The 12,024-nt window shown below is 36.6% G+C and overlaps 1 protein-coding gene across 4 annotated transcripts in view; it reads left to right on the top strand.

The window, feature by feature from the left end:
• Rps6ka3 (ribosomal protein S6 kinase A3) overlaps positions 1 to 12,024 on the top strand; it is a 92,643-nt gene that overhangs the window by 28,051 nt on the left and 52,568 nt on the right. For 3 of the 4 annotated variants that reach the window (XM_090326403.1, XM_090326401.1, XM_090326399.1), the window contains one exon: positions 6,553 to 6,609. In XM_090326403.1, the coding sequence (XP_090182529.1) occupies positions 6,553 to 6,609 (57 nt within the window). Of the gene's footprint in view, positions 1 to 5,873; positions 5,895 to 6,552; positions 6,610 to 12,024 lie in introns of all 4 variants that reach the window. The other variant, XM_090326400.1, reaches the window with a different exon arrangement.

Genomic DNA, 12,024 nt, shown 5'->3' with positions numbered 1-12,024 from the left:
TAATATTAAAAGAAAGAAAAGCTTAGGGTCATTTTTCTCTTTATTAGCTTATATTTTACAAGGGGATTTCATTTGGATAGTTCAATAGATGCATACACTATACTTCAAACAGATTTACCCATGAGGATTAGTTTTTAAAGAAAACTGAAAATTTCCCATTGTAGAAGTAACTTTATCATTTCTAATGAATAACATTTGAATCCTTGTTTTTTTTTTAATGAAAATCAGTTCATTGAAATGAAGATGATTTGATGGAAAAAACTTTGTAGTGTTTCTCTGGTATGTAAAATAATATAGGCTTTCATATTTTTCTACTTGAAAAATTAAGTTTAAAATTTTAAATCTTTGCTAAACTTAGAAAGGCAACTGATATTTTTCAAAACAATGGAGAATAAAATAGCTTTGAGATAGGCTCATTTAAATTTTTCCTTTAATTGCTTTGTTTGTATATACTCTTAACTGGATAGTTCAGGAAATAAAATACATTATAAAATGAAGCTGAAAAAACTAAAGCAATTTTTAAAAATGAAGCTGAAAATAGTAAAGAAATCAACAAATTTGGAATCCACTATAGAAACTGTAACCGTGTATCAGAGCTAGAAAAAAGATGATTCAAAATTTATAAGGTTCAGCCAGGTGCATTGGCTCACTCCTGTAATCCTAGCTACTTAGGAGGCTGAGATCTGAAGATCAGGGTTCAAAGCTAGCCTGAGCACTAAAATGTTCAAAAGTCTGTGAGACTCCTATCTCCATTTAATCACCAGAAAACCAGAAGTGACACTGTGGCTCAAGAGGTAGGATGGTAGCCTTGAGCTGAAGAGCTCAGGGACAATGTCCAGGCCCAGGGGTAGGGCAGTAGCCTTGAGCTGAAGAGCTTAAGGACCGCGCCCAGACCCAGAGTCCAAGCCCCATGATCAACAAAATGATAATAATAATAATTTATAAGGCTCCATGGACCATTGGTGATTCACACCTATAATCCTAGTTAATAAGGAGGCTGAGGTTCATGATTCAAAGCCAGTCTGGACAGAAAAGTCCATAAAACTTATCTCCCAGTTAACTAGCAAAAAATATCAGGACGCCTATGGCTCACCGTTATAGTCCTAGCTACTCAGGAGGCTGAGATGTGAGAATCGAGGTTCAAAGCCAGCCCAAGCATGGAAGTCTGTGAGACTCTCATCTCCAATTAACCACCCCAAACCGGAAGTGGCACTGTGTCTCACATGGTAGAGCATTAGGCTTGAGCTGAAGAGCTCAGGGACAATGCCCAAGCCCAGAATTCAAGCCTCATGACCGACCAAAAAAAAATGGGGCAGGAGCATAGCCTAGTAATAGCGTGCCTCTGCCTAGCATGCACAAAGCCCTGAGTTCGATTCCTAGTACCACATACATAAAAAAAACAAAAGTGGTGCTGTGACTCAAGTGGTAGAGCACTAGGCTTGAGGAATCCCAAAGACGGTGCCCAGGCCCTGAGTTCAAGTCCCATGATGACAAAAAAAACCTAGACAAAATGTGTAACTTAAGTGATAGCTTGCAGGGGAAACCATACCACATGAGCACAAAACCCTGAATTTAAACTCTATTGATTGATAGATAGATAGATAGATAGATAGATGATAGATAGATAGATAGATAGATAGATAGATAGATAGATAGATAGATAGTGGCTTTGTTCATAAGACTGGGAAGAACAATAGGTATAGCATAGAGGGTACAGGACTTTAGAGTATAAGTTGAGGATTAAATCAGTAGAAAATTTCAGCATGGACAATGTGTTGTAGACACACCAAAAATAATGTAAATGTGAAAGGAATTAATATAAGTTTAATGTCTAGGCTAAAGGGGGAAGGAGTATGCCCTTCACTTTGCATTGGTTATACCAGCATTGGCTGTTGATTGCTTGTAATTCTTTATAGCACCTATTTTTGTTACAGTACTGGAATTTTAACTCAGGGCCCTGTACTTGCCTCCAGCCCTGTTTTTCACTGCATTTTTTTAATTTTTTACTGTTGGGATAATTATAGAGGATTACAGTTACATTCACCAGGTAGTAGGTGCATTATTTCTCACACAATGATACCCCTTATCATGTTTTTATCCCCATTTCCCTCTCTTGCTACATATTTTTTTTTGCCAGTCCTGGGCTTGAGCTCAGGGCCTGAGCACTGTCCTTGGACATTCTCAAGGCTAGAGCTTTACCACTTGAGCCTCAGCACCACTTCCGGCTTTTTTCTATGTATGTGGTACCGAGGAATTGAACCCAGGTCTTCATGTATGCTAGGCAAACACTTTAACCACTAGGCCAAACTCCCAGCCCCTCGCTACATATTTTTAAGAGAGGATTTTACTTCTTGCCAGGGTACTTAGTTACTGGGATGACCAACACACCCCACCATTGAGATGGAATTTCATGACCTTTTCTGTCCAAGCTGCCCTGTAACCATGATTCTCACAATCCTAGCTCCCCATATAGTTTAGGATGACTGGCAGATGGAACTATGCCCAGCTTTATATCCTGTTCTTGAAGATGAATCATTGTTCTCAGAAAAGAGGATGATACATGATGACATTTAAGCTATCTTGATTTACATTTATAGATGTAGGTTTACTTCCTATGACTTTGCATGTAGCCTCCATGCTAGTTAGTCTTCATTTATTAACAATTCTCCAAAAGAGAATTTGCAGCTAAAGAAAATTACTATGGATTGAAGAATTAAATCTAGCAATGCAGTACTTTTTCTGAGACAATATAAGAGGCTGCCTGATGAGCCTGTGATTTTTTTTGTCATAATACTTTTTGAGTATAGGTGAAAACGGGGTAGAAAGAATTGAAACATATGACATAGAAGTTGGAATAGAAAACTTCTGAGATCCCTTACTGATCTTTTCCTTTTAATTCTAAGCTCAAAAGGACATAAGTACCATTTTATCATCATGAAGCTACTTTGCCTTAATAGTAATTTTCATTAGTATAACTCTTTAAAGTTTATACATGCTTTCTTACAAGATCTCATTTTTATTAAAGAATTTACATCATGTTTCAAATGACATGTTTAACAAACAAGTATTCAAGAAGGGAATCTATGAAATTCTTCATTTTTGCATTAAATAATAACCTTTGGGTAGACAGGGCAGATATCCTCACTTTGACCACATCATAAGGTGATAGGTTGAAAAATTCTGAATTGGTTATTTAAGATCATAAAGCTTAAAGGTAGCTATGGCCCTATCAAAAGTTCACTGTGCTTTCTATGGTACCTGTTTGACTTAAAAGTAAATTAGAAGTTGTGTTTCTTTTGCTTGCATATATTAAACATTGCAAGGAGCAGATGGTTCTCAAACTGTATTCCCACGGCAAATATAAGTATAGCTCAAGTTAGACCAAGTTCTAAAAGCTAAATCCTAATAGGTAGCCATTAAGCAGATCTGTGTTATAGAGAAGTTATACTTCAAACTACTCAGTGAATAATGGTTCCATTCACTAAGATAGAAAATAAAGGAGAGGTAGCAGATTGATGGGCCATGGGTAAAGTATTTGAATTTTGAACATAGTAAAAAAAAAAGTAATTCACATTTACCAAGTGTGTAGTATGCCAAGTACTCATGGTTTTCTATCATTTATATCATTTTGTCTTCACAATAAACCTCTGAAGATAAGACTTCTTTCAGTTTCCATTTAGAAGGAAACTAAAACTTAATAACCTGTCAAAAAAATAACCTGTCACAGGCATCATAATCAGTAGTGGTAAGAACAGGTTGGGTTTGTTTTTGTTGATTATTTTTGCTAGTCCTGGGCCTTGAACTCTGGGCTTGGGCACGGTCTTTGGACACTTTTTGCTCAAGGCTAGTGCTCTGCCACTTGGGCAACAGCACCACTTCCAGCTTTTTCTGTGATTGTGGTACTGAGGAATCGAATCTAGGGCCTTGTGCATGCTGGTCAAGCACTCTACCACTAGACTACGCTTCCAGCCCCAAGAACAGGATTTGGGAGTGACACTGTCCAAGAAAGAAATATGCTCTTTACCTGACTTATATAACAGTATCCCCTCTGTACATAATCTTTACAATAAGAAAAATATTTTTAAAAAGAATAGAATTTTGAAGCTACATGTGAATCTCCAGTGTCGGCATTCCTTTTTTGTAAATTTTATTTTATTGTCAAATTGATGTATACAGGGGTTACAGTTACATTTGTAAGGTATTAAGTACATTACTTCTGGTTATTACCTTTTCACATGTTTTTCTCCTACTTTCCCTCCCCCTCCTTTTTTATGGTGTCCTGGGGCTTGAATTAAGGACCTGGGTGCTATCTTGAGCTTTTGTTGCTCAAGGATAGCATGCTTGAGCCACAGCTCCTCTTTTGGCTTTTTCATGGTTAATTGGAGGTAAGAGTCTCACAAACTTTTCTTCCCAGAATGGCTTTGAACCACAATCCTCAGATCTCAGCCTCCTGAGCTAGGATTACAGTCATGAGCCATCCTTGCCCAGACAAAGTCAGCATTTCTAAGTGCTACTTTAAAATTTCTTTGGGGTATGGGACCAAAAACAATCACTAATCAGTTAAATACTGATTGGGTATGGAACTACAAACAACCACTAGTCAGTTAAACACTGATTTAGCCTTTAGGAGAAGCATCCTAGAAATAGTTCAGCTATCCATACAATAGAACAGGCAATATTATAGGTTCCGATAATATCTTTGTGGGGGAAAAATGATTTTATACCTGTTTGCTGCATTTGGCACTATTTCTATACTTTGTGGTGTTATGTAGACCATCCCCAACCTAGTAACATCCTCTATGAATGGGTAAAAATGAAAGATACCCTTTGTGTAGGTCAGTAGATCTTCTAGGATGAGGACCATGTTTTATTTGCCTTATGTGGTGTATGGAGTGGTGTGAGGCTGCCTTTTACTTCCCAGTTACAATGCTCCAAAAATGATGAGCTTAGATACTTGTGTACTTGTTGAAGTAACAGATAGGTAGGGAGCCATTCCTTTATTCCAGTAGTGGGTGAAGATGAAAGAAAACCCTATGTATTCCTGACTTCTGGGTTGGGTACGAGACAGAATCTTACAATGTAGTCCAGTTAGGCCTTTAACGTGCAATTTTTATGCCTCAGCTTCACCAGGGCTGCACCACCATGTGCAAATTTACCAAATTGGTTGTCAATATTGTAGGCACATTAGAAATTTCAAATAAGCAGACAAAAATCTTAAATTGTGTAAAATCTCTACCACTTAGAGATAGCCATTTATTAACATTTTGGTGTATATATCCTTCCAGAGTTTTTCCCATACAAATATATACATTGAAACATGTATATATTTGTCTAAAATGGGATCATACAATTCATATTGTTTTGTAAACTGCTTTTTTCACTTATTACATGTGACTGTCTTTCCATGTCAATAAATTTACATCTTTATCATCATTTTAATAACCACGTAGTATTCCATAATATGGATGTACCATAATATATTTAACTAGTTCTCTATTGTTAGGAATTTAAGTCTCCAATTTGGAGTTCTTTTGGAAAAATGGTGAGCATTGTTGTGTATACATCCTCGTACACTTGCCCATTTAAAAAACAAAGTAGAATTCATGGGACATTCCAAAATTTTATCTAGTAGTTGTTCTACTTACTTTTTAATACAGAATCAAATTGTCTTCCTGAAAGGTTGTGCTGATTTATATTTTCTCTAACAGTAACTCCAAGGTACTCTTTTTCCTTTGCCCATGTTAGCACACCAAGTATTTATTTTGTAAACCATTGCCAGTTTGAAGGGCAAGAAGTATCTTTGGGTTAAATGCATTTCTCTGATTGGTACTAAGGCTGAACTCTTTTTTCCTTTATTGCTCATTTCTGTTGAGGTTCATCGTTTTTTCTTACAGGTTTGTAAAACAAGCTCTTTATGTATCAAGGATACCAACTCTTTGTCATGTTGCTTTACTTTTTTGTAATCAGTTTGTCTTTTATATTTTTTGTGTGTCTGGCAGCAGAAATTTTAAACTTTTATGGATTGAATTGTCATTTTTTTCTTTATGATTTCTACCGTCCTTCATGGTTATTATTCATCTATATTCTAATGCTTACATAATTTTATTTTAGACATTTAAATGTTTAACCCATCTGGAATTTATTTTGATGTAGAGATTAACTTTAATTTTCCCTGAAATAATTAATCAGAAAAACTGATTAATTATTAATGGAATTGTTTTGCACTACAAAGTGTTGTAAATGTTTGTTGAGGCTTAGCTAAGACCATTTGTAATGCATTTAACTATTCAAATAAACTCAAGAGCTCACCTGTAAAGGTAATCATCATTTATTATTTCCATGAAAAATGTTTTATGGTTTTAAATAATTGCATATAACTTTTTGAAGCACAACCTGTTACAAATTTGCAAGTGCCTTCTTACATGATGGTTCTTCGCTTTATTTAGAGCCCTTTAAGGGTGAAAATATTCCTGAATGACATTTTGTCTGCCTTCATGTTCTTTTGATGTATACTGTGTTCTGCTAACTTTCTATTTGCTATGCTTTTCACAGAATGGACAGCAAATTATGGATGAACCTATGGGAGAGGAGGAGATTAATCCACAAACTGTAAGTAAAATACAGTATCACAAAGGATAGAGACAAATCAGATACCATAAAATTACTCTTATTTTTAAACTGAGCAGAATAATTACTTTATAATATTAGAAACTTGTCACCAATTGTCATGATTCGTGCCTTTTTATCCATAGCTTCTCAGGAGCTGGAGATTAGGAAGATCACTGTTCAAGGCCAGCCTAGGCAAAAACTGTTCATGAGATTTCCATCTCTTTTAGCTAGGTGTGGTATTCACATCTGTAATTTAAGCTATGCAGGAGATACAGGTAGGCTTGCTGTAGTCCTAGGTCAGCTCTGGGAAAAAGCTTACCAGCCTATCTGGAAATTATTAAAGCAACTAGAAGCATAGTTTAAGTAGAGTAACCTCTCTAGCAAGTGTAGAACCCTAAGTTCAAGTCCCAGGGCTATCCAAAAAGGAAACAAAACTAAAGCATAATGAGCTCAAATGGTAGAGTACCTAGTAAGCATGGAACCCTGAATTCAAACCCTACACTTCCAAAAAAGAATGCATGTATATTCCTGAATATGCTAATAACCATTCAATAAAACTGTTTGTTAAGATTGATTTTAAAATGCTAACACAATGGAAAGTTGAAGCAAAAAGACCACAAATTTGAGGCCAGCCTGGGCTACATAAAAGTATCTATCTTCTTGTTCAACTCTGTCCTTTTCCCTCCCTCATATATATAATTTTATAGAAATTTTTAACATAGAGAGTGAATATTAACCATTCCCACACCTCTATGGGTTTTTTGTTTGTTTGTTTTGGGTCATTCATGGGGCTTAAACTCTGGACCTGGGCATTATCCCTGTGCTCTTCAGCTCAGGGCTACCACCCTACCCCTGGAGCAACAACACCATTTCAGGTTTTCTAGGGGTTAATTAGAGATAAGAGTCTCAGGGACTTTATTGCCTGGGATGGCTTTGAACTGTGGTCCTCAGATCTCAATCTCCCGAGTAGCTAGGATTACAGGCATGAGTCACCACTCCTGGCTCCCTCATCTCTTTTATTCACTCCTGAATCACTAGTATCTATTACATTATAAACATTCATTGATATATATATATATATATATATATATATATATATATCTGACATTTAATGCCATTTTCCCTTTTTGTTTTTGTTTTTGTTTTGTTTTCCCTTATTTTCATAAGTGTACATTTCAGTATAATATAACCTTAGAAGATGTGTTGGACTATAAACTATTAACATTTACATCTTAATGGGAATTACCACAAAGTCTATAAAATTAGACCTACCAAAAAGATTGTAAAAATTTCAGCACATGCCAGGTGCAGTGGCTTATGCCTATAATCCTAGATACTCAGGAGGTTGAGATCTGAGGATCACAGTTCAAAGCCAGCTGGCGTACTAAAAAGTCCATGAGTCTCTTATCTCCAATTAATCACCAGAAAACCAGAAGTGGCACTGTAGCTCAAGAGTAAGGTGGTAGTCTTGAGCTGAAGAGCTCTGGGACAGTGCCCAGGCACAGAGTGCAAGCTCCATGACCGACCAGAAAAAGAAAAAAGAAAAACTTCAGTACATGTGCTATTCAACCATTCCTTGTATGTTACCAAAAAATATTTTATTTGAATCACTGAAAATATTAATACTTCATCATTTTAATTTGCATCCTGTTTGAATATTAGAAAGATTAAATATTCACATATTATGGGTGCTTTGATTTATTTTTATTTTTAATGTATTTTTTGAAAAGTGATGAACAGGGGGGCTACAGTTACATCACTATAGTAATGAGTACATTTGTTTTTAAACATTATTACCCCATCCCTCATTTTCTCCCTCTTACCCCTCCCTACTCATCTCTTCCACACACTGTTCATATCCAACATAGTGTCAAGTGAGTATCAATGTTGCATTAGTTTATCCTGCTATTTCTGTGGTTCCCTTTCATTTCCACATATCATCCAATTTTCTGTTGAATTGCTTCTCTTGTTGTTTTGTACAATCTCTGAATATATTCTAGTTATGGGTCTTCCAAAATTTTATCTCTAAACATTGCATTATGTATTTATACAGAAATAATATTAAACATATTTAGCTTCTGGAATTCTTCCTTATTTTCCGTTTTTCTTATTTATTTATTTATTTATTGACAAGGAAGAGATCCATGTTTTGCTTAGAATGTCCTCTTGTAAAAAATTTGCATGATTACTTAATATTTCTTGGGGATTTTATTGTGGTGGTTTATTATCTTTTGTTTTTTCATTTACATCTTTAGAGATGTACATCTTTGACAGATAGAATACAGGTATGAGGTAGAGGTAGAGTACTTTCCTAGCAAGTACAGAACCCAAGGTTCAAGCCAAAAAGGTAGGGTTCTAGGCTAGGACTGTGGACTAGTGGTAGAGTGTTCGCTTAGCATGCTTGAAGTCCTGAGTTCGATTTCCTCTCTACCACATACACAGAAAAAGCCAGAAGTGGTGCTGTGGCTCAAGTGGTAGAGCACTAGTCTTGAGGAAACTTAAGAACAGTGCCCAGGCCCTGAGTTCAAGTCCCATGATTGGCAACAAAAACATGGTAAGGGTTCTGTACTTGCTAGAGGAGTACTCTACCTCTACCTCATAGCTGCATAGCCTGAATTACAGATGTGCATCATCATGCCTGGTTAAAAAAGATGGGAATCTCATTATTAGTTTTTGCCTACAGTGGCCTTGAACTGCAGTCTTCCTGATCTCCACCTCCTGAGTAGCTATGGATGATGGGCATAAACCGTGATAATGGCATTTTTAGTAGAAATCTTACTTTTTTCCGAGTCGATCAACTGTTGTCTATTGCACAAACAAAATCCATTCTTTCTTTATTCAGTTGAAATAACTTTTATTTTAAATTGTTTTCTAATCCCTGTGTAAGATTCCCAGAGCTACCTTAAGAAATTACCACCAGCAGCCGGGAGTTTGGCCTAGTGGTAGAGTGCTTGCCTAGCATGCACGAAAACCCTGGTTCGATTCCTCCGTACCACATGCATAGAAAAAAGCTGGAAGTGGTGCTGAGGCTCAAGTGGTAGAGCTCTAGCCTTGAGAAAGCCCAAAGACAGTGCTCAGGCCCTGAGCTCAAGCCCAGGACTGGCAAAAAAAAGAAAAGAAAAATTATCACCAAGTGGAAGACTTAAAACAATAAAAGATTATTCTCTCACTGTTTTAGAAGCTAAATGTCTGAACGTAACGTTTCTACAGAACTGTGTTCTCTGGCATATCTAGCAGCAGGTCCTTCTTTACGTATTCCAGTCTCTGATGGTTGCCAGGTAGTACTCCCTGGCTTATAGACATATCACTCCAATTCCTACCTCAGTCATTACATAGTATTCTGTTCCTGTGTCTCTGTCTCCAAATTTCTTTTCATAAGGACATCAGTCATTGGATTATAGCCCCAGCATCCTACACAGAATAATCTCATTTAATTACATTTTCAATGACTGTATTTAAAATAAGGTCCCATTAGCCTGTAGTAGAGACTTGAACTTGGCCTATTTGAATGACAGCTTAACCTTAATCCCCTTGAATATTTCAATGTTATATACTTTTTCAGTTTCCACAACTTTACAATATATTCTAGTCAATCTCCCTTCACCCTGCATTGAATTTTCTAGATGAATTGAACAGTCTACTTTAAAATGATTGTGTGTGTGTGTATGTGTATGACAGAGAGAGAAAAAGAGAGAGAGAGCACGCATATTCTGTTAGCTTTTCAACATCTTGGAAAAGTTCATTTTTCAGAAATTAAATTATCCAATATAGAAAAATAAGGTCATTTTACTCACCTTAAAACCCTTCAATATTTTTTATACCAGTCCTGGGGCTTGAACTCAGGGCCTGAACACTGTCCTTGAGCTTTCCTCAAGGTTAGAGCTCTACCATTTGAGCCAAGCATCACTTTTGGTTCTTCTATGTATGTGGTACCGAGGAATTGAACCCTGGTCTTTGTGCATGCTAGGCAAGCACTCTAACACTAAGCCAAACTCCCGGCCCCCTTCAGTATTTTTTTTTGGTCAGTCATGGGACTTGAACTCTGGGTCTGGGCATTGTCAAGGCTACCAACCTACCCCTTGATTCACGGCACCACTTCCCCTTCAGTATTTTTGTAGTTCCAGTCTAAACTCACAATGTGACCTACCTTTGCATACTTTTCTCCATATCCTTCTTAGCCCCACACACCTGCCCTTAAGTCACTCACTCGGATGTATCAGTTTCTCTTTTTGCTTCTATGTTTTCACAGATCATGTTTCCTCCTTATATTTCTTTTCCCTGATCATCTCCTTCCACTTAACTCCTGATCATATTTCAGATGTAACTTAGGTATCATTTCAACTGAAATATCTTCCCAACACAAGTTAGCACTTTCACTTAGATGTTGAATTAAGCATTTTTCTTTTGTGCTGCCATATCTGCCTTTGTATACCTGAAAAAGTATTAAGAGTCCTAGAGCCTGGTACTTCCTTTGGGTTTGATATATATTCCTATCCTTCCCAAACCTTTTGAGCCATTATTTTCTTCATTGATCTATAATATATATTTACATGGAAGCAAATGTAAAAACAATAAGTATTAATAATTATTTTCCTACCACTGGCTGCCTTCTTTTATAATTCCTTTGAAAGGAAAAATCTGCTTTCTCCAGCCTGAAGTTAAAGTATTTTTCCATTCTATTGTTAAATGACTTGTATTTTCTCTTATGCATTTGTAACATTTGCATCTGGGACAAAATTGCATTCTGTAAACAAGATAGACTGCTCTAGGGAATAAGATATGAGCAATGTGGGTTTGATTGTTAAGTCGTTCTAGATTTTATGAATTAGCTTTATACATGAAACAAAAAGCTTAGTATTTAATTTTTCTTTTTTTGCCAGCCCTAGGGCTTAAACTCAGGGCTAAGCTCTGTTCTTGGGCTTTTCTCAAGGCTAGCGCTCTACCACTTGAGCCATAGCACCACTTCTTGCTTTTTCTTTGTTTGTGGTACCAAGGAATTAAACCCAAGTTTTCGTGCATGCTAGGCAAGCATTATACCACTGAGCCACACTCCTGGCCCCAGTATTTAATTTTTCTTTATTGGTATTAAACCCACACGATAGTCACAATTTATGTTATCTATACATATTTTTTTCTACTACTGGGCTTGAATTCAGGGCCTAGGCACTATCCCTTGAGCTTTTTCAGCTGATGGCTAGTGCTCTACCACTTGAATCACAGCTCTACTTCTAGCTGTTTTTGGTGATTAATTGGAGATAAAAGTCTCCTGGACTTTCCTGCCTGGGCTACCTTTGAACTGTGATCCTCAGATCTTAGCCTCCTGAGTAGCTAGTATTATAGGTGCCTAGCAAATACGCATGTTTTGGTGAAGACAAGAGATAGTAGAGGGGGTAAAGAAAAATGTGTGGAAAAAAT

This window comes from Megascapheus bottae, chromosome X, assembly GCF_031878675.1.
Source record: "Megascapheus bottae isolate mThoBot1 chromosome X, mThoBot2.hap1, whole genome shotgun sequence".
Lineage (NCBI taxonomy): Eukaryota > Metazoa > Chordata > Mammalia > Rodentia > Geomyidae > Megascapheus > Megascapheus bottae.
Note: the sequence above shows the minus strand (reverse complement) of the source record. Positions and strands in the feature narration are given on the sequence as shown.